The following is a 22,267-nucleotide window of genomic DNA, read 5'->3' as shown; positions in this document are numbered from 1 at the left end:
TTTTTAAATATCATGCTGCTCTGTAGTATCAAGTATCTCTGTGTTTTGTTTAACTCATTAGATCCAAGTTGCCCTTTAGATCTATTTTTATCTAATTTTAAGTTGTTCTAGGGCTTGCGTTAGGTGCAGTGTAAGTACAGTGCTAGAATTGTGTCTTGAAAAGGCAGGGAGACCTTGTGTCCTAGAAATGAGGTCACCTTGTTAGGTGGTGGAGCAGGATTAGCTTCTTACTCCCCTGGTCCATATGTCTCAGCTGCTGTTAGAGCTTAATTTATTGCGATTCCTTTTTTTTTAACCCCTGCTCCTATAAAGTAACAATAAAACTGTTCACTAAACTCAGTTGCCTTCATGTGCAATTTTGCACGGTCATGTTTCCAAACTGACATCTTTAGAGTAATTAGCAATGTACACATTAGCAGAGCTATCAGTAAACTGTGGTTTAGGCGGGAGCACCTCTCACTAAGCTGTCACTATAGTGATTCTAAAGACTTAACGGCATAGCTTGTCTGTGAAATGAACTGCACACGACCAGGGCTTAAGTGCTTATGATTTACTGTCCCCTGTCTGAGCTCAAATGTGATCAAAACTGTCGACATTTGGTGTTTGGAGCAAAATTGTAAATATGGATTTTGTAGAGAGTAATGACACCAATGACGGTGCCGTCTCAATCTGTAGAGTCAAGTTTGATGCTGTTATAATGTGTAGCAGCTTTAATCCCCCCTCTCTCTTTTTTTTTTTTTTTTTTTTTTCTCCTTTCTCCTATGCAGATGAGCGTGAAGCAGTACAGAAGAAGACCTTCACCAAATGGGTAAACTCTCACTTAGGCCGAGTAACCTGTCGCATTGGTGACTTGTACACTGACCTGCGGGATGGTCGCATGCTAATCCGCCTTTTGGAAGTGCTCTCAGGAGAACAGCTGGTTAGTATCACAGGGGAACTATCCCTTTATGTCCTCACCCTGACCCATACCCTCAGCATGACCCTCACAAGTTAGGAGGAAGGGGAGATCATATGCTTCATTTCTTGTTTTTTTTTTAATGTGATTTACTTCTTCTGCTTCTACTTGTTTTTGTCTTTTTAAGCTTCCTGCCACACCCTTTCCTCTTCAACAATGTCAGCCTATGTCAACTTTATTTTTTCTGCTGCTTCTTATAGCCAAAACCAACTAAGGGCCGCATGCGCATCCACTGCCTTGAGAATGTTGATAAAGCCCTGCAATTTCTTAAGGAGCAAAAAGTCCATCTTGAAAATATGGGCTCACATGACATTGTGGATGGGAATCACCGTCTCACCCTGGGTCTCATCTGGACCATCATCCTTCGCTTCCAGGTAATATATACTGTGATGAACTTTACTGATTTCCCTTCTCACCATGTTGCTCAGCTTATTTGAAAGGGTAAGTTGGGCTTTGGTATGTCAGGTCTCTGCACGTAGCCTTCTCCAGGCAAACTCATATGAAATTAAATTAATAGTAGTTAATGCTGCTGCGATTTTACAGGGTAATTATTCATGTCATTATTTTAGTTGTGAGCTTACTGTTGTTACTGGCCTTCCTTAAATATTATGCAATGCACTGCAGCAATAATATTTGAAGGTCAAATAGCCTAGGATTTGTGTAAAATTCTGTGAACTCCACCCTGACTGTATGTATAACATACTGATAGATTCAAGACATCAGTGTGGAAACAGAGGACAACAAGGAGAAGAAATCAGCTAAAGACGCCCTGCTGCTTTGGTGCCAAATGAAAACTGCTGGGTAAGAAAGGAGCAGTAAAAGAAGTAGGGGGGGGGCTTAATCACAGGGGATAAATACTGCTAATTTGTTCTTGTTATACTGTGCTTTACAGTTTATGTTCATGTTGTGGCCTCAGAGAGAATCTTTCTTTGTTGAGCTAATGGTTAATGATTTCTTATCTGCCCTTTTCAGATATCCAAATGTCAACATCCACAACTTCACTACCAGTTGGAGAGATGGTCTAGCGTTCAATGCCATCGTGCACAAACACAGGTCATTGACTTCTTCGTGTATTTCATGTCACCAATACCAGCTACAGTAAAAGTGGCTGTTTTTTGGCTTTTACTTTTTTAATCTAACTGCAGTTTTTGTTTCTTACATGTGAGGTTTTTAGATCACTTAGTCATCCTCCGAATCAAAAGAGAGTCTTGTATTTGAATGTTTCTCATTCTTCTCCTAATGACGAGCACCTGTCGCAGTAACATTTCCCATCTCTGGGGTGTTTTTATCCCCTTTTCTATTTAGGTCTGCACTTGCTCCTCCCATTTTTTCAGTCTGCAGTATGGCTGAAAGGATGAAAATAAAAAGGGAGTAAGATGACCTAGATCACAGAAATGATAACCCACTTATTATCTGTGAAGAGCCATGCTTGACATCTCAGTTGTACACTCTGCTGGTAGCTCTACCATGAAAAGCTAACGTTTAAATGAAGCTGTAAACCAACATCCAAAGGTGTAGCCTAAACACACATGACTCAAACAGAGCAGAATGTATTGTTCATCACAATGACTGCATGCTATGAAGGTGCTACTCGATACATGAAAGCCAGCGTTGCTTTCACAGGAGCTAGTGAGCCATGGGATAGTTGTCAGCCATTTACATCATCGTGCAAGGAACAATGGGCCTTTTTCTCTTCATTCTCTTTTTTGTGAATGCATTCATGTTATGAGTTTTAATAAAATATAATCACCCAAGCCAATTTCATAATTTTCTACTACCTAAGTAACCTTAAAATGAAAGCATCATTCAGCAAAGAATAAGCAGTAATTGGCAGGTGCGGTTCTTATCCATAGGCCTTTTTGCATGCAGATGACTTCATCCAGTTCTAGAGGAATATTTTATGCACCCTGGTCTTTTAACAAAGTGGATTGAAAATATTTTCTTCTCTACCACAAGAAGATACAATAAGTCAGCCCAATATTTTTATTTGCCTGCCCTGTTCTCTCTTCTGTAGTCTGTTCTTATTGAAGTTGCAATTGTTTCCAATCCTCTGCAGACCCGACCTGATTGAGTTTGACAACCTGAAGAGGTCCAATGCTCACTACAATCTCCAAAATGCTTTCAATGTGGCTGAGAAGGAACTGGGGCTTACCAAGCTGCTGGATCCAGAAGGTGAGTGGATAAAGCCTCAACAAAAACAAAAGCACTCTTGTAAGTCACATTGATGGCCTGATCTATCCGCTAAGGCACTAAGCTGTTGCCTGAAACAGATTGGCGAGAGTTTGGCTATAGAGGATTACTGCAATTAATTATAGATTAGACAACACTGCATCGCAAGTCAGTTACACTGACATAACAAAAAGCATGTTTAAAAATATAAACAATTTCACACTCTTTATTCAGATTATTTTGAGAGCCAAACTTAAGCATATAAATAGTCATATAAACCATATTAATTTTGTTCTTTTTTTTTTTTTTTTTTTTTTAAAGATGTTAATGTGGATCAGCCTGATGAGAAGTCCATAATTACCTATGTGGCAACTTACTATCATTACTTCTCTAAGATGAAAGCCCTGGCAGTGGAGGGCAAACGAATTGGAAAGGTTGGTTCTGTGTGTATTTGTGTGCATTTATCTGAGTAGATCTGTGGTTACAGGTACACTGAGTTTATGCCCCCAGTTCAATTCATAAATTTCTCTTGATTGCAGGTGCTTGACTATGCTATTGAGGCCGACCAGCTGATAGAGAAGTATGAGACCCTGGCCTCTGAGCTGCTGCAGTGGATTGAGCAGACCATAGTGACACTCAATGATCGGCAGCTAGCTAACTCCCTGAGTGCTGTACAGAACCAGCTCCAAGCTTTTAACTCCTACAGGACTGTGGAGAAACCTCCTAAGTGAGTGTCAGCTGGGTTAAGTGTATGAGTCAGTGCTTGTTATCATTTATGATCCAAAATGGTGAAGCTTTGCAGTATGTTAACTAGCAGTGTTGTTTGTCTCCTCAGATTTACAGAGAAAGGAAACTTGGAGGTTCTTCTCTTTACTATCCAAAGCAAGATGAGAGCAAACAATCAGAAAGTCTACATGCCAAGAGAGGGAAAACTCATTTCTGACATCAATAAGGTATGGGTTACTCTAGCCTTCCATCTACGAATGTGAAAACCGTGTTTCATAATGTGATCCAAAAAGCATGTTAAATAAGCAGGTTGTATGATTTTAGGGAAAAATTCATGCTTCCTTTAAGGTTTTGTTGGACTACAGAAATATCATCATCACACAAAACTGGCAACCCGATGTTAGTTTCCTAGATCCCAGATGATACAAGCTTCCTGTGTTTCATTTGCATGGCAGGCATGGGAGCGACTGGAAAAGGCAGAGCATGAACGTGAGCTGGCACTGAGGAATGAGTTGATTCGTCAGGAGAAACTGGAGATGCTTGCTGCTCGTTTTGACCGGAAAGCCGCTATGCGGGAGACATGGCTGAGCGAGAACCAGAGACTGGTGTCTCAGGTAGATAAAATTTAACTCATGGGGGGGGGGGGCGCGCAGACAAGTGAAGCTCCACGTGCATTTAAATAACTGATTTTGAATGCTGTAAATAGATTTACAATCATTGGCATTTTTTTTTTTTTTCCTATTAGGATAACTTTGGAACTGACCTGGGAGCAGTGGAAGCTGCCACCCGTAAACACGAGGCAATTGAGACAGACATTGGGGCATACTGGGAACGTGTGGCTGCTGTGGAGGCTGTTGCCAAAGAGCTTGAGGCAGAGGGATATCACGATGTGCGACGCATACTCGCACGAAGGGATAATGTGCTTCGACTCTGGGAATACCTAAAAGAGCTTCTGGCTGCACGCAGAGAGCGTCTGAATGCCCACCGTGACCTACAGAGGCTGTTTCAGGAGATGCGTTACATCATGGACTGGATGGGAGATGAGAAGGTAAAATTGGCACAAAGAAACACGTGTTTACACAACTATACCTGTGCTTATAAATCCTAATTTTTTTTTGTTGAATCACTGCTTTGGTTCCTGCATTCTGTTGGTTGAGCTTTTAATTAGCAAAAATTAGTTTCCTAATCCTCAATTAACATAATTGTTGTTCACGTATGTCCCTGGCAGCTTTAGTGTCGGCACTTTACAGCAGTAATTAGCTTTGTGCGGGCCTAGCCTGATTGGTGTTAGCTGTCTTTGTTGGCTTTAAAAAGGTCGACTGAGGTAGACTCTAGTCACTGGAAGTGCGCGCCTTTCTTCTGTGGTTAAACGTGGTGACTAGGGTTTAATCCCGGGATCCGGGATTCCCGGGAAATGCGATCAGAACCATTTCCCGTTTCCCGGGAAACGTTAGACGGGAAACCGGGAAAAAAGTCGCGCGCGTTGATTTGACTTTCAGAAAGAAAAGAAAGCTTCAGAATGTTAAATTTATGGAAATATTGAGAGAAGGGTTCGTTTAATGCGAAAAGCATTACTCTTCATTTCAGGCACGTTCAGCCTCCGTTTAAGGCTTCAGCTTCATCTCAAGCGTTTTAATAGAGGTATTACACAGTTGTACTTTTTTCCTCTTTAATTTGTTGAAATCGTAGGCAATGTGTTTACCCTAAGGTATTTTGTATTATATAATTTTATATTATATATTGTTATATTGCATTATATAGCCTATAAAATATGCCTGCCCTGAACAATAAAGAAATATCTGTTTAACTTCGAGTGTTTCTTTTCCTCGTTTGCAGCCGCTTACTAACAACCATGAATTAGGATACGGGCCTAACGTGTGAAGAAATTATCATGAAATAGATTGCTTTAACATATTTCGCTTTTAAAATGGAGTTGAGTAAAATGTATATTTTTTAGGCTATAAGGATTGGCCAGTTTTTCAATAGACGATTCACAGCGAACCTACTTTAACCCTCAGACACGGTGTTATAAATTTGCTGTTGCCAGAATGGCAATGACCAAGTCGTAGTGCATTACTCAAGGCCCTGTGTTATGCCATATTATAGTGAAGTACGGTAGTTAACTTTTCAATGACTATTACAGCGTTCCACTGGTGGAGATATAGCGTAACAGATGTCGCCACGACAGCGTGGCTGAGCCTTTATCAATGCTGTGGAGATGAACCGTATTGTTTTGCACCAGCAGTTGTAAAATATCTTGGTATAATTCCATGTACAATGCAGGAATATTCGAATTATATTTGTTAAGGGAGTGTTGAGGAACGATACAACACCGCATAGCTCGAGCACTCCAATGTCGAGATGTAGGTTTTATTGCGTTAATCAAGCCGACGTTGCCCCCTACTGGGCATAACAGGACATAGCTGGAAAGCTACCTCTACAATATCACAATAGGTTAAGGCCGACACAGGCTACAGAAGGCCTGATTAAAATAAAAAAATAAATAAACTTTTTCCCGGGATTCCCGGGAAATGGCTCGTCATTTCCCGGGATTTGATTCATGTCATTTTCGGGAAAAATATTAAACCCTAGTGGTGACATTATTGACATGAATTCATTTTGACTGGCCAGTGTAGATGCTGGTGTTTCCTGATTGCCAGAGTGATTATGGTTGGTAAAATAGAAAATACTACTTTTACATGAAACAACTCACAACAGGTTTTGTGGATTTTAGATGGATAAATGTCACTGAGGGCCTGAGGTAATATATGTAAATATAATTTTGGGGTAATCTGACCCTATAAGGGTATTATGAATGATGCGGACCAGGAGAGTGGGGTGATAAGGCAGTATAAAATCTCAGCTACCTGGATGTGGAGGTTGCTGGCATACACTCTGTACCCCTACTTGTCTTGTGTATAGCTCTGAGTGATGTGTTTATATGGAATCTCCCACAGCTTCACTTTGGTTAATTTAAACTTTACTCAGTACTCAGTGACTTCACATATTGTATCACAGTTTTGTTTTGTTTTTTTAATTTAAAAATGGGTTTTAGGTGGTGGCAAGGTGTGCGATTAAGGCTTGTCAAAATTGTTGAAAAATACTCATTATTATTGATTTTTTTAAATTGTTTTTTTCTTCTCTTCTTCGTAGTTTAGTATGTTACAAGTTGCAAACGATAGCTTATCAATTATTTATAACCCAGTTCACCTTTATCAGGAGTTTAGAGCTTTTGTTAAATGTAAGTTTTCACAAGATAAAATAGATAAATATTCAACTGGATTGTGCTTTCTGTTTGTTTCAGGGTCGCCTGCAGTCGCAGGACAGTGGAAAACATTTGCATGATGTGTTAGATCTACTGCAAAAACACACTCTGGTAGAGGCTGACATTTCTGCCCAGGCAGAGAGGATCAAGGGAGTGCAGGGAGCTGCAAAGCGCTTCACATCCTATGAGCAGGGTAAGTCTTCAGACATGGTCTTACACATTTTCTGTACAGAACATGCATTTTAGTCTGACCATTTTATGCACAGTATCTAAATTCTGTGTGTTCCTGCCTTTTCTAATCACAAGCCTATAAACCTTGCGAGCCTGGACTAGTTAGTGAGAAGGTTGAGCTGCTGGGTCAAGCCTATGAAGAGCTTGGTCAGCTTGCTGTGAAACGCAGAGAGCGCCTAGAGGACTCACGGCGTCTGTGGCAGTTCCTGTGGGATCTCGGAGAGGAGGCAGCCTGGATCAGAGAGCAGGAACAGATCCTGGCTAGTGGAGACTGTGGCCGTGACCTTTCTTCTGCCCTTCACCTACTCAGTAAACATGAGGCTTTCAGGGATGAAATGGCAGCCCGCTATGGCCCCCTGAGTAACAGCATTGCTGCTGGAGAAGATTTGGTTAAAGAGGGACACTTTGGAGCTCCAGAAGTCACTGAGAGAATTCAAGACATCCGTGCACAGTGGACCCATCTGGAGGAGGTAAATGTTCATCATGATTCTTATTGTTAAATGTACAGTATAAAGCTACTTACTACAAATATTCCTTTTCTGCTCGTAATTTTCTTGTACGTGATGTTTCTCAGACAACTAAGCAAAGAGAGCAGAGCCTTAAGGAAGCAGTGGCCCTGCACCAGTTTCAAACAGATGCCAATGACATGGAAGCATGGATCATGGAGACACTTAGACAGGTGTCCAGTCAGGACGTGGGCCATGATGAGTTCTCTACTCAAACTCTAGCTCGTAAGCAGAGGGAGATAGAAGAGGAGATCCAGAGTCACCACCCCCTTATCGACTCCCTGCACGAACAGGCTCAAGCACTGCCACAGGCCTACATACATTACCCTCAAGTATGGGAGCTTTGTTTTTCATACTTTTTCCATGACGGTATGCTCTTTGCAGTACTAAATTACTGTTTATTGCTGACTGTAGGTGGATGGTCGTCTGCCTGCTATTGAGCAAAGCTATCAAGAACTGGAGTCCCTGTCAGCAGCTCGACGGCAGGCTCTGGAAGGTGCCTTGGCCCTCTATCGCATGTTCAGTGAAGCTGGTGCTTGTCAGCTCTGGGTGGAGGAAAAGGAGCAGTGGTTGCATGGCATGGAGATCCCTACAAAACTGGAAGACTTGGAGGTTGTACAGCAAAGGTGAGGAGAGGGAAGAATGCTAAAACATGATGACAGATGAATTCTTCTTCTTCAAAACCTTTTCATGTTTGAAAGACTGAAGCTGAAACGTACAGTTGTGAAATGACAAACAAGAAATCAATAAAACTATTACATTTGTGTAATCTAACACTTGAATTAATGTTAAGAAATATAAAGATGAAAATTCTGACAGCACTCACCAAGAACAATTACATTATTCTAATCTAAGCTCTAATCTTAAAAGTATAAACTTAGTGTTAAATCCACTATAATGTATGTAAGTGTCTACATTAGATAAGACTTGGTAGACTTTTTAGAATGAGCGAATTAATAGCTGTGTTTTATTTATGCATATAGATTTGAGACACTGGAACCTGAGATGAACAACCTAGGTGCTCGTGTCACTGATGTGGACCAGGTGGCTGAGCAGCTGCTGAGCTCAGACAACTGTAACAAAGACCAAATCCACAAGACAACAGACCAACTAAACAACAGGTCAGCTACATTTATGACTTATAACCCGCTTCCTACACAGGAATGTATATTATTCTACAGGCTCTGTGGTTAGCATTTTAAGCCTTATGTACTGTTGTGTCTAGATGGAAGGAGTTTCAACAACTGGCTGGGCAAAAGAAACAGGCTCTCGAGTCGGCCCTCAACATCCAGAATTACCACCTCGAGTGTAATGAGATCCAGAGTTGGATGAAGGAAAAGACCAAAGTCATTGAATCTACTCAGAGTCTTGGCAATGACTTGGCTGGAGTGATGGCACTACAACGCAAACTCACTGGCATGGAGAGGGACCTTGAGGCTATCCAGGTATGGGAGGTGTAGTTATAATGGGTGAAAGATGGGAACAGAACACAAATGAAACAAGGCAAAATAAAAATGGTATTATTTGGGGTTTCATGATGAGGTATTTTGTTATAGTTCATACAGTTTTTTTTTCTATCTTTTCAGGGAAAATTGGATGACTTGAGAAATGAGGCAGAAAAGTTGGCCAAGGAGCATCCAGATCAGGCTGGTGAGATCCAAGGACGCTTGGCAGAAATTCAAGAGGTGTGGGAGGAATTGAATGCTACCATGAAGCGGCGGGAAGAGTCACTGGGGGAAGCTAGCAAGTTACAGGGTTTCCTTAGGGATCTGGATGACTTCCAGTCCTGGCTGTCCCGCACTCAGACAGCTGTGGCCTCAGAGGACATTCCCACTTCTCTGCCTGAGGCTGAGAGTTTGCTAGCCCAGCATGAGAGCATCAAGAACGAGGTGGATAACTATAAGGAGGACTATGAAAAGATGCGCGCGGTTGGTGAGGAGGTGACCCAAGGTCAGACAGATGCCCAGCACATGTTTCTGGCCCAGAGGCTCCAGGCATTAGACACTGGCTGGCATGAGTTGCGTCGCATGTGGGAGAATCGCCACAGCCTTTTGGCCCAAGCCTTCGACTTCCAGACTTTCCTGAGGGATGCAAAGCAGGCGGAGGCCTTCCTCAACAGCCAGGTTAGGGAAATACACTGTAGGAATGAAGCCTTTGCCAAACACCTATGGGTTTACTGAAATAACTTTTTGCCTTATTGGCTCAAAGCAATTAACTGAGAGTTTCTGAGGAAAAAAAGATCTGATATTTTATTGGTAAAGAAAATTTCTGCACGTTTTTAAATGTCTTATTCTTACTCTGTTGTATGAATAAATAAATCCACTAAAACCCAAATCATTGGAATTAGATCATTGCAAATAAGCACTGCGTCTGAAGCGGTGTTTAACATTCATTCTCTCTCCGTCTCTTTGTAGGAGTACGTGCTGTCCCACACAGAGATGCCCACCAGTCTTCAGGCAGCAGAGGAAGCCATCAAGAAGCATGAGGATTTCCTCACCACCACAGAGGCCAGTGAAGAGAAGATAACTGGTGTGGTGGAAGCTGGAAGGCGCCTCATTAATGACTCTAATGCGAACTCTGATAAGATCCAGGAAAAAGTTGATTCAATCCAGGAAAGGTTAGAATAAAAGAAGAAAGAAAAACTGATATGATGTACTTTTTTTTTAATTAGATGTTTGAATGCTAAACATTTCTTGTTTATTTTCTCCAGACATCTTAAGAATAAAGAGGCTGCAAATGAACTGCTGGCCAAACTTAAGGATAACCGTGAACTTCAGCACTTCCTCCAAGATGGACAGGAGGTAAAAATATGTCTTAGTCCAATTAAAATATAAATAAATGAATAATGATGGGCAAGGGACAAATATTGAAAAGTTAACTTGTATTGTGAACAGAAATGGGTTTTTTGGTCATAATAATGTAATTACAAACTTACATAAAAATGAATCATTTTAAAATGCTATTCTCTTTTTTTTGTAGCTCACTTTATGGATCAATGAGAAGATGCTGACAGCTCAGGACATGTCTTATGATGAGGCCAGAAATCTTCACAGCAAGTGGCAGAAACATCAGGCCTTCATGGCAGAGCTGGCCTCCAACAAAGACTGGCTAGACAAAATTGATAAGGTGTGGCCATTTTAATCAGTAAATACATAATGATAACATTCATAGAGAGCCATTTTGAAGCTAGATTTCATTTCATTCATTTATTTGCCTTTACATTAGGGAACCTGGAAAAAAAGCACTGACTTTGAGAAAAAAGCAGATTAATGAAGTTCAAGCTTGAATTGTGTCTCATCTCTTACAGGAGGGCCAGGCACTGGTTGCTGAGAAGCCTGAGCTGAAACCTGTTGTCCAGCAGACCCTGGAGGACCTGCAGCGTCAGTGGGAGGAGCTGGAGGGCACAACCCGCACCAAGGCTCAGTGCTTATTTGATGCTAACAGAGCAGAGCTCTTCACACAAAGCTGCTCCGCCCTGGATGTCTGGTTGAAAAACCTTAAGAGTCAGCTGCATAGTGATGACTATGGAAAAGATCTGACCAGCGTGAACATCCTCCTCAAGAAGCACCAGGTATACTGCACGGTGCAAGTAAAGCAGTGTCATCAAATTATCAAATTTAGTCTTATAAACAAGTTTCAAAAGGGCTGAAAAACCTCACTTTAGAGAGAGATTTTAAACATGTTTTAGATAGCGTTTCTTCTGGGGATTAATATCGCATATATATTTAGATTCCAGCCTTGCTAACTGAATGTAGTGGAAGTAGCCATGTTTGCTTAGCAGAAGTAAATGTTATACCTTTGTGTCTTTAATGTGTGTACTGTCTCTGTGTAGATGTTGGAGCATCAAATGGAGGTCAGAGAGAAGGAGGTGCATGCCCTGAAGTCTCAGGCTCTGGCTCTGTCCCAGGAAGATGCTGGACTGACTGAGATAGATGGTCAGCAAAGGCGTGTCACTGACAACTTCGCCGGCCTTCAGGAGCCTCTCAAACTTAGAAGGCAGCAGTTGCTCGCCTCCAAAGAAGCACATCAGTTCAACAGAGACCTGGAGGATGAAATTGTGAGTGGGATTACCTCATTGATTCCATCAATGGGATAAACATTTTCTGACTATCTCAAATAAAATATCCTGTTTTTTCCTGATGTTTTTTTTTTTCTCTCAGCTGTGGGTGAAAGAAAGGATGCCCATAGCAACCTCCACAGATCATGGAAAAGACCTGCCCACTGTACAGCTGCTAATCAAGAAGAACCAGGTGCAGTCACAGCTTTTTCCATATAAAGTGACCAAGTTACAATTTATTATTATTATTATTATTATTAGTTGTTGCATTGTAAGTAACTTAAGGAGGATAGTTTTTTTTTTTTTTTTTGGCATTGATTACTCATAAAAGTGACAGGTATAGACAAGCACAATCTGACTAAACTTATAACACATGAGAAGTTGTACTTTTTATGTCTTTATTGAACACAGTAACAGCCATCATGGAGATAAAACATCATTTTATGGGTAATCAAGGCCATAATCTGGGTATTCATGAACTTTTACTTGCAAGAGTCTAAATACTTTAAACAAACACTTTCACTGAGTATGGAGAGGTTCTGAAGAGCAGAAGTTGCTAACCCACCAAGAAAATTGAGCGTTGTGTCTCGTTGTGAATCAGACTTTGCAAAAGGAGATCCAAGGCCATCAGCCTCGCATTGATGACATCCATAGACGAGGCAAGACTCAGAGCCAGGTGGATGGCGAAAGACAGTCTGTTCTAGAAGATCGCCTTATTGAACTGAAGGACCTTTGGGACCAACTCATTGCCGAGACAGACAAACGTCATGCCCGTCTAATAGAGGCCAACCGTGCCCAGCAGTTCTATGCTGATGCAGCAGAGGCGGAGGCCTGGATGGGAGAGCAGGAGCTCCACATGATGTCAGAAGAAAAGGCCAAGGTAAGCCGGGGTAAAGTGAGACATTAAATTGCTTTTAATGCAGTTTTTTTTTCCCTCAAACTTGTGTTTTGAGAAATTTAGTAATTTTCTGTTTTTCTCCCAGGATGAGCAAAATGCTTTAGTGATGGTCAAGAAGCACCAGATCCTTGAGCAGGCACTTGAAGACTACGCCCAAACCATCCACCAACTGGCCAACAGCAGTCGTCTCATGGTCAACAATGAACACCCAGAGAGGTGAGGGCACAAGGAGTTTTGAACATTTTCAGCTGTGGTACTCAATCTTGTAATGAATAGAGATGGACACCCATAACCAAACGTCTCTCATTTTCAATTAAACAGTGAAAGAATCACCTTACGACAAGCCCAAGTAGACAAGCTGTACGCAGGCCTGAAGGACCTTGCTGAGGAGCGTCGTGGACGGCTTCAGGAGAGACTGCGGCTGACCCAGCTGAAGAGAGAGGTGGATGACCTGGAACAGTGGATTGCTGAGAGGGAGGTTGTTGCTGGCTCCCATGAACTAGGACAGGACTATGAACATGTCACAGTGAGCTTTTTTTTTTTTCTTTTTCTCAGTAGCATGCTTTGGAGACATGGAAGCTCAGGGAAATGTAGCTGAATTAATTATGTTGTTCCCTTTTGCCCTGATTTTTCTTTCTACAGATGCTGAGGGACAAGTTCCGGGAGTTTGCTCGTGACACCAGCACTATCGGCCAAGAGCGTGTAGATGGTGTAAATGGGCTGGCAGATGACCTGATTGAGTCGGGTCATCCTGAGAACGCCAGTGTTGCTGAATGGAAGGACGGTTTAAACGAGGCCTGGGCTGATTTGCTGGAGCTGATTGACACACGCACACAAATGTTGGCAGCTTCCTATGAGCTACACCGCTTCCATCAAGATGCCATGGAGGTGCTTGGGCGTGTTAAGGAGAAGAGGGAAACGCTGCCTTCTGAGCTTGGCCGTGACCTGAACACTGTCCAACATCTACACAGACAGCACACTGCTCTTGAACATGACATCCAGGCCCTCAGTGGACAGGTCCGTTATCACTTGATAAAGCAATTTCATTTTAGATGCCAAACGAATTTATGAATACAACACCAAACATCACTCTTCCCCTTTGAATTCCTAGGTGAATCAGGTGCAGGATGATGCAGCACGTCTGCAGAAGGCCTATGCTGGTGAGAAAGCTGATGACATTCACAGAAGTGAACATGCTGTGACTTCTGCCTGGGAGGGTCTGCTTGAGGCTGGCGAGGCCCGCAGGCTCCTCCTGCTGGACACCGTGGAGAAATTCCGCTTTTTCAACATGGTGCGAGACCTCATGCTCTGGATGGATGGGGTCAACTTGCAGATTGATGCACATGACAGCCCCAGGTTAATGTCATTTTCTGCTTAATTTTCCAGTTACTGTAAAAAAAAAACAAAAAAAAAACACCAGAACAATGACATATTTATTCATATGTAATCTCTGTCTCCTGTTTTTTCCAGGGATGTATCTTCTGCAGGGTTGGTAATTGCAAATCATCAAGACATCAAATCAGAGATTGAGGCCAGAACAGACAGCTTCACTGCTTGTATTGAGATGGGAAATACTCTGATCAACAAAAACCACTATGCATCTGATGAGGTATTTTACAACAGGTCCCATTTACTGTTATCTTCAGACAGAGCAGTACATTGTACAGAAAATGTTGACTTGAGAACAGAAATTCACTGAACCTTTCTTGATTTACAGATCCGAGAAAAACTGGCTCAACTCCAGGAAAAGAGAGACAAGATCAACAAAAAATGGCAAGACAAGATGGACCACTTGCAAATTGGTATGGCTTAGCATTTTTGGAGTGTGTATGGGTACGGGTACATTTAATCTAACAGAGCCATGATGAAAGTGCACATTCTTGTAGGCATGTTGCTACAGGTTAGAGATGGTAGATAAAATGTACACCGGTATCTCAGGTTTAAAGGCCAATGCAATGCAGAGACACAGCGCAACTGTCGATACACTGTGGGGACTGCATCATACAGTGAATTACATTTCATTTTTTTCTCATCCGCTCTCTTTTGCTTTGTTTTTCTCTCTATATTGTGGCCTTTGGTTGCCTTCATCTCAGTGCTGGAGGTGTTGCAGTTTGGACGTGATGCTTATGTGGCAGAGTCTTGGCTGGCAGGGCAAGAACCACTGGTTCGAGCGGCAGAATTGGGCGCAAATGTGGATGAGGTAGAGAGTCTAATTAAACGCCATGAGGCCTTTGAGAAACTTGCCGCAGCTTGGGAAGAGCGCTTCGTTCAGCTGGAGAAACTCACTACAGTAAGTAGAGGGGTTTGGTTTGTTCTGGAGTACACTGGTAGATGCATAGGATATTAGTACATCTTGCATCATCTGTAATTTGGGCAATAAAAGCTTCACTCATTGGGGATTACATTGAGCAATGGCTAATGGTTTTCCATTGTTTAGCTTGAGGAGCATGAGATTCAGAGGAGGCGAGAGGAAGAGGAGAGAGCACGGCGACCGCCTACTCCACCACCAGCAGAAGAAGTGCCGCAGTCTGAGGCAGAAAGTCAAGCACACGATTCTGCAGCCAGGTACACCAAAGAGTAGTTATGGTAGAGCAGAACAGTGTAAAACAAAAACAAACTAAAAGAATAAAATGAGCATGCTTTCTTTTCCTCTTAAACATAGAACCAGTCTGGACCAGACCACACTCAATCAGTCAGTGTCAGTGAACGGAGTACACAGCGACAATGACACATCTCAGGTAAGATACGTTTTGGATCCCCACATGCTGCAAGGGTTTCATTAATTCTACCAAGTTTCCAGCATACATTAACATGCAGCCCACCACATTGTTTTCCTTGATTTCCCATATTATAAAATAGGTCATTAAAATTCATATCCACTCAGACACTTTGGCCTAATTTATGAAGAACAAATCCAAGCTGTATATTAGTAATTAATTTACATTAGGAAGTAGTTGACCTTTGCTTGACAAATATATTGATAATATAGAGGCACGCTTTGTTTTGGATTCTGGAAAGAAAACTGTTTTAAATTTTGAATTCATACATGTTACACGAGTGATTCTCTTCACTGGCAGATGAGAATAAGTACCCAGTGACTTCATGTGTTAGAGGTGATGGATGACTGCTTGTGGACAGCACTGTTGTAAACCTCTGATCGACTGATACTACAGATCACTAAATGGAAAAGAGCCATTTCTGTCTCTGAAGTTCTACAAGTGCAAGCCATATCCTGACATTCACCTTTTTGCCACAGACGTCTTAACAATTTCTTATTACGTTTTTGTCAGCAGTCATTATCGCTATCGTTGTCAGTGGGAAAGAAATCAGAGCCTAAACGTGTGTGTAAGCCAAAGCAGCAGGAGCGTGTGAGTACCAAGCCATGGTCAGCTTTGTAGCTACCCCCCCCCCCCCCCCCCCCCCCCCCCCCCCCCCGTCCCCATCACAGCCTCCGCTCAGCTCCTGGTCAACTGCAATGCCTTTTTTCTTCCACTGAGAAGCCATTGCTCTCTGCCACAGATGCAGCCATTGCTTTATTTATTCATGAGCTACACCTATCATTAACAAGTCCCATTGCTGTTTAAAGGCATGATGCAGATTCATGAACACACTATTTTCATGGATCAAATCGGCTTTTATATATGTGCTCATATTGACCAGGACAGGAGTGACTGTATGTGGAGTCCAGAGTAAATGTGGTGATAAATGTAGCTGTTCAAAGCTAATTTATATGTAGCTTGTTTTAGTCTTTATCCATGTGTGCGAGCTGCCTTTTGAGTGTCAGTCTTTTGGTGGAGGTACCCTGAGCTTCTGCTTCCTACTAGTCACAAAACTTCAGAAGAAATCCTGTAGTGTGTGGATAGTTTTTTTAAGATTGATAAGCTACATTAGAGCCACAACACTTCACCTACACTATTTCTAGGATCTCCATATCTCAAGTCTTAGATGTGAACTGTAATTGAGTGTGTGTTTTTGTGTCCGTGTAGAGTTATTCATTCATAGTTATATTCATTCATTTACAGTTTTGATTTGGCTGAAGAGGCTGAGGCAGTTTTAAATTATTTTTGAATAATTTTAAGAACACGTTTAGTGGAGCATACCTGTTTCCTGTATGTCTGGTTATTTTAATTGTATGTTTTACCCGTAAGAGCGACTATAATCTTGTCTGTGCAACGTCAGTATGCTGTGTGATTATGTAGCCCTCCTGAACCCACACTATGCTGTTATCTCAGGTAATCATACAGTGCTGTCAAAGCAGACGTCATCATGGCTTTTCGTGAATGGCTGCTTTGCTAATCACCGCTTCCATCCAGCCGTGTTCATTTCTACCCCCTCACCACCATTCATGTCCTGGTTTCAACCACAGGGCTCGGAGTCTGAGTCGGTGAACGGACCGGGTCGAGACAGCGGACTGGCATCTTCTCGCCTCGACCCGTCTGCCACTTTACCGAGCAGAGGCGCAGCAGAGTCAGAGCCGGAGGCCATGGAGGGGATGCTCTGTCGGAAACAGGAGATGGAGTCTCACAGCAAAAAGGCAGCTAGCAGGTGAGAAGGGTCGGTCACGTGCATTATAAGAGGAATTGCAGAGAAATGGTGACATGGTTTTAGTTTGTATGTAGAACTGTCTAACTTCAGCCTTTTGTCTCACTCCTGTTTTATGTCTTCTTAATCCTGATCCTGTTCATTTGTTCCCACAGGTCCTGGCAGAATGTGTATTGTGTCCTAAGAAAAGGAAGTCTCGGTTTCTATAAAGACAGCAAGAGTGCTAGCAATGGTATTCCATACCATGGAGAGGTGCCCATCAGCTTGGCAGAGGCTGTGTGTGAAGTAGCCCATGACTATAAGAAGAGGAAAAATGTATTCAAGCTCAGGTGAGAAGAGTGATATTAAAAAAGATTCTATTACAGCGATCCCTCTATTAGATGTAATGACTAAAGGTCATAGTGAAACAGGAAGACTGGTGAAACAGTGATGTGTATTAGACTTTGAAATGTAAGTGTTTACCTTTTCAACCCTGTTACTGCAGGTTAGGGGATGGGAAGGAGTACCTGTTCCAAGCAAAGGATGAGGTGAGATGCACATCACAGATTTATGATGCTCAGATACTTAAATGCAAATTAGGTTTGTGCACATTTAGTTAAATGTGAAACGTAACCAATCTCTTTTTTTCTGTTGAAAGGCGGAAATGAGCTCCTGGATTCAGTCCATCCTTTGCTCCATTCCAAAAGAATCGGGAGACTCGCCCGTAGGTCCACGGGCCCTCAGCCGTGCCATGACGATGCCTCCCATCTCGCCGAGCTCAGGTGAAGCTGGAGGCGTTACCATGCGCAACAAGGAGGGGAAAGAGAAGGATCGTGAGAAGAGGTTCAGCTTTTTTGGCAAGAAGAAATAGAACATTTGTTAAGTGGATGGGAACTAAATTTGTTAAAATTTCAATAAACTGAGGCAAACAGAAAGGAAAGTACAAACAGGTCATACAAACACACTGCTCTCTGTGCAGACCCCAAGGAATTTGTCAGCAGCTGCGTCACGTAGCTGAGAAAACCTTTTTCGTTCTCTTATTCTCTCCCTCGCTGGTTTTATCTGTCATTTATTTTATCGTTCATCCAGTCTGTTTCACTTTAGCTGCACCCAACAATCAGAGCCCTCACCCAGTTTGAGACCAGCAGAGCTCATTAGTCCGAGTCCAGACCAGGTGTGGTTGGCATTAGCAGGGAGTTAGTCCCAGTACAGTTCCAGTCTACCAAACTGGGTCTTCCTCAGTAGGAGTATTTGCTCTTCGGTGAGTCTTGATTAGCTAACCCTGTTGTGATACTGTTTCTCAAAAAAACACAAAAAAAACCTGAAAAAAAAAAAAAGATGGTTTTCCAATCTGCTGCATTTTGGTTTCATTTCCCTAATTTTAACTGCTCTCTTTTGGGACGGATCACATTTACATTTCTTCTTCTGTTCTTGGTATTGATGTTATTAATATCACTATTATTGGTATTATTATTATTACTATTTATCTTTTTCAATTGCTGGCTTGACAAAGACTAATTTGATAGTAGATAATCTTGATTTATGTTGTGGAAAGAAATTTGGTTAAAGTTGTGGAGAATGTCGGGCTCGCCATTGTTTGTATTAAATTGTTTTCTTTGTTTTTTTTCTTGTTCTTTTTTTTTTCTTTTCTTTTTTTTTTCTTTCTTTTTTTTAGGAATGACAGTTTATGAGGTGTTTTGACAGGAAAATAAAGCTCATTAAATTTTAGCAGTGTGCAGTAAGTGATCAAAATTTTCATTGGAAAAATAATATATATTTAATAAGTGGTTTTATTTTTTATTTTATCTCTAATTTTGCCTGTATTTGATTATTTCTTTTTGAGTGATCTTTTCTGCTTGATTTTCAACTTTTTCTTATTTCTGTATAAAGCAGAGAAGATTAGTTTTCTAGCGTGTGTGCGTGTGTGTGTGTGTGTGTGTGTGTGTGTGAGAGTTGTGGTGCTGTGGACTTTGCATGTTTGTTATTTCTGATTAAGCGTTGCCAGATGGATGCTGCTTTTTGGTACTCAAAATCAAAAAACAGGCAGAAACACAAATTAATATCACTGGAATGATTTCATAAAGCGTTTTCTTTCGGTTTTAAAATATCTTAAGCTGACATTATTATAACGATGTTCCTCGAGACAGTTATTATTTCTGTTTTTAGTTTTCTCATATCTATTTCCATTCTCCATCTACTGGTGTGAAGGCATGGGGGCAGTGTGTATAGATAAAAAGCTGAAGCACACTTTTTTTGCGGCAGACTGTAGGGACCTGAGCGAGACAGATGGACGGCTGGCAGATCTCATTACAGGTGAAGTGAGGTGTGTGGAGGTGAGATTGGATAGGCTCTGAGGAATGCGCTTTATGTGCTTTACAACACAGAGATATGAGCCTGAGCCTTACTTGAACCCACTACAAATACACTAAACCCCTTGTTTTTGTTTTTGTTTTTACAAACTCACCAAATAATTCAATCATAAAGGAAGTTTTATAAGTAAAAAGATATGAAAGTTTAAAAAAAAAAAAATGCCCTGTGGCAATGACCTAATGTATGTCAGTGGATTATATATGCAGGTAAAATATGATTAGCAGCAACCACAGAAGGCTCTGCTTGTTGTGGCAGAGATGTAGAAAGTCCTCACCTCTCTTTGATGATCCTTGCACTCTTGCATATGTGGTATGACCTCAACTAGGTTTATACTTTCTTGTTGTCCAGGCTATGCCATGTATTTCATAGACTGGACTTCATTATTGGAGAGCAAGTAATAATCAGTTGGCAGTGAAAATAAATCAAATGGCAACCTAATCCAGATTATGTAAACATAAGATAGGTGTTAGGCTTGCTAGTTTCCTCACATACTTTACATTTACATTAAAAAGGGCATTTATAGTATATTGTGAATGTAGACAGCACAACCTTACATTCTGGCTTGATATCAATTGGTTGATAGAGTCAGTCACTTACAGCCAAGCGGGAATTTGCTGTTTATAACAGCAAAAATGCAACGCTCTACTTGATGATAAGCATTTTATGGATTACCATAATATAAGCAGGCTTCGAGTAACTATTTGTAATTTACTGAGATTGAAAGTAACTTGAGAATTGCCTGGATGTGTATATCCATGAAAGAGTGGTCGGTTCATAGCAATGCCACAACAAATTGCTGTGATAGCACAACACAGGGAGTTTAAATAGTTTGTTTAAATGTTCAAATCCCAACTGAACATTTGCTAATGAGAGAAATGTCTCAACATCCACTCTGAGGTTATTGAACTGGCTTCAGTTAACAGCAGGTGGTCCAAACTTATCAAACCTGCTTTGTCTCTGACTGTGAGTCTTTGCATTCCTGAATGTATGACAGAGCTCTCAGTTAGTTTCGGTCTAAACTACAACGAGGGATCCAGGTGAATAAAGTCATTGCATACATAAGCGAGCCAATGGAGTTTTCAGGCATTGTGCACAGCTTTGAATGGAGGAGTCCCCCCCCCCCCAGTGGATGAGCCGCTTTAGCGACAACTGCTCTGAACAGCGAACTGCATCCAGTAGATGTTAGGCAGTTCAAGTTCAAAGGTCACACAGTGTATTTTCTTATCAGCTCATTTTGAATGTGAATGATTCAAATCAGTTTGGCCAAATTGGTCATGTGAAGCAAAAATATTTCTCATACTTGACATACTGTAGACAAGCGCTCTCTCTCTCTCTCTCTCACTCTCTCTCACTCACTCATACACTCACACAGACACACACCAATACTGCCCTGTATATTTAATGCAGAATGACCCTGGCAAACCAGTCTTGTGGAAATGTCCTTAACTGGCTGTGATTTGATGTTGCAAATGGCATCCTTTTAAAATAACATTGTGCTACTGGTGAGCTTTGACCAGAACATGAGAAGTATGTATTATTGATGTCAAAGAGTTACGTTTTGATTCTAAGAGTATTTGTAACGATGGAGTACTTAATGAAGAAAAAAAACTACTTGTTAAGTATTACACATGGTTGAAAACAGACTGGTGACAATTTGAGCTTCCTTTTTTTTAGAAGAAGGCAGGACATTTGCTGTCTAGTGGGAGCTTGTATTTTTTCATCCAGTGGTCTGTCTTGCAGCATTTGATAAGCCTGTCCTCCTCCCTTCATTTCTCATTACGTTTGACGAATGTCTGTTCCTTTCTCTGTAATTCAGAGTTGTTAATACCACTACTATTATTAATTGCTATTATTATCATTATTGCTACTGTTGTTACTATTACTACTACTGTTACTAATGCAACTTATTGCAAAAATTATAACTGCTGTCCATTTTCAGGTACCTGTCTGTAATATCAGACCCTTCCACACGATGTCAGTGTGCTGTGGAGCATTTTCATTACAAATTGAAGATAATGTTTGTTGACTTGTGTATCTACATCTAATATTAGGAATAATAAAACATGGTTTAATCAAGAACATGATGTTGTTGAATCTTTTGTTGAAAAAAAATGACTGTAATCGTTTTTTCTGTTACTGTTGTAGAAACTGACTATGGCTCAGTGAACACTGATGCCTGCAGGAATATCTTGTAGCTGTTTCCCAGCTTTGTGCAAATATAACACGTCTTCAAAGATCCTGTGAGAGGTCTGATCGAGACAACCGATCTTTCATAAGAAGAGCACACTGTCGCTTTGTCACCAGAATTCATGTGCCGTTCTTTATAGGCAGGGCCACCTCTACAGCTGACACTTTCAATCTCATCTTTTAACTGGAACAGCTGACTCCAATCAGCAGAGCTTTACTTGCTGCTTTTTTTTTTTTTTTTTTCCCCAGCTTGAACTGTGAATAATTAGTTACAGTGTTCAGTAAGTGCATGGAAAAGTACAACATAAAAAGGCTAATAATGAGCTCAATGTGCAGATTAAAGGGAACAGGTTGTCATGAACTTGAATATGAAAATGATTTG

General features: G+C 41.3%; 1 protein-coding gene across 5 annotated transcripts in view; it reads left to right on the top strand.

Moving 5' to 3' along the window:
- The window catches only part of sptbn2 (spectrin, beta, non-erythrocytic 2), a 55,805-nt gene extending 34,028 nt beyond the window's left edge, over window positions 1-21,777 (top strand). For 2 of the 5 annotated variants that reach the window (XM_030746830.1, XM_030746829.1), the window contains exons 3-40: window positions 768-919; window positions 1,156-1,329; window positions 1,665-1,756; window positions 1,928-2,008; window positions 3,012-3,127; window positions 3,446-3,558; window positions 3,664-3,851; window positions 3,960-4,077; window positions 4,306-4,464; window positions 4,596-4,898; window positions 7,155-7,308; window positions 7,422-7,816; window positions 7,921-8,184; window positions 8,267-8,478; window positions 8,836-8,973; window positions 9,078-9,297; window positions 9,439-9,975; window positions 10,267-10,469; window positions 10,563-10,653; window positions 10,832-10,978; window positions 11,160-11,423; window positions 11,685-11,909; window positions 12,013-12,102; window positions 12,511-12,789; window positions 12,893-13,023; window positions 13,129-13,333; window positions 13,450-13,824; window positions 13,919-14,163; window positions 14,278-14,416; window positions 14,525-14,609; window positions 14,901-15,097; window positions 15,245-15,372; window positions 15,470-15,545; window positions 16,098-16,175; window positions 17,174-17,352; window positions 17,505-17,678; window positions 17,834-17,876; window positions 17,987-21,777. In XM_030746830.1, the coding sequence (XP_030602690.1) occupies window positions 768-919; window positions 1,156-1,329; window positions 1,665-1,756; window positions 1,928-2,008; window positions 3,012-3,127; window positions 3,446-3,558; window positions 3,664-3,851; window positions 3,960-4,077; window positions 4,306-4,464; window positions 4,596-4,898; window positions 7,155-7,308; window positions 7,422-7,816; window positions 7,921-8,184; window positions 8,267-8,478; window positions 8,836-8,973; window positions 9,078-9,297; window positions 9,439-9,975; window positions 10,267-10,469; window positions 10,563-10,653; window positions 10,832-10,978; window positions 11,160-11,423; window positions 11,685-11,909; window positions 12,013-12,102; window positions 12,511-12,789; window positions 12,893-13,023; window positions 13,129-13,333; window positions 13,450-13,824; window positions 13,919-14,163; window positions 14,278-14,416; window positions 14,525-14,609; window positions 14,901-15,097; window positions 15,245-15,372; window positions 15,470-15,545; window positions 16,098-16,175; window positions 17,174-17,352; window positions 17,505-17,678; window positions 17,834-17,876; window positions 17,987-18,199 (6,983 nt within the window). In that variant the 3' untranslated portion in view covers window positions 18,200-21,777. The remainder of the gene's footprint in view (window positions 1-767; window positions 920-1,155; window positions 1,330-1,664; window positions 1,757-1,927; window positions 2,009-3,011; window positions 3,128-3,445; window positions 3,559-3,663; window positions 3,852-3,959; window positions 4,078-4,305; window positions 4,465-4,595; window positions 4,899-7,154; window positions 7,309-7,421; window positions 7,817-7,920; window positions 8,185-8,266; window positions 8,479-8,835; window positions 8,974-9,077; window positions 9,298-9,438; window positions 9,976-10,266; window positions 10,470-10,562; window positions 10,654-10,831; window positions 10,979-11,159; window positions 11,424-11,684; window positions 11,910-12,012; window positions 12,103-12,510; window positions 12,790-12,892; window positions 13,024-13,128; window positions 13,334-13,449; window positions 13,825-13,918; window positions 14,164-14,277; window positions 14,417-14,524; window positions 14,610-14,900; window positions 15,098-15,244; window positions 15,373-15,469; window positions 15,546-16,097; window positions 16,176-17,173; window positions 17,353-17,504; window positions 17,679-17,833; window positions 17,877-17,986) is intronic. The other 3 variants (XM_030746832.1, XM_030746833.1, XM_030746831.1) reach the window with 2 other exon arrangements.
- The last annotated feature ends 490 nt before the right edge of the window (window positions 21,778-22,267 follow it).

The sequence above is a fragment of the Archocentrus centrarchus genome, chromosome 14, assembly GCF_007364275.1.
Source record: "Archocentrus centrarchus isolate MPI-CPG fArcCen1 chromosome 14, fArcCen1, whole genome shotgun sequence".
Lineage (NCBI taxonomy): Eukaryota > Metazoa > Chordata > Actinopteri > Cichliformes > Cichlidae > Archocentrus > Archocentrus centrarchus.
This window is presented reverse-complemented; position numbering and strand designations above follow the sequence as displayed.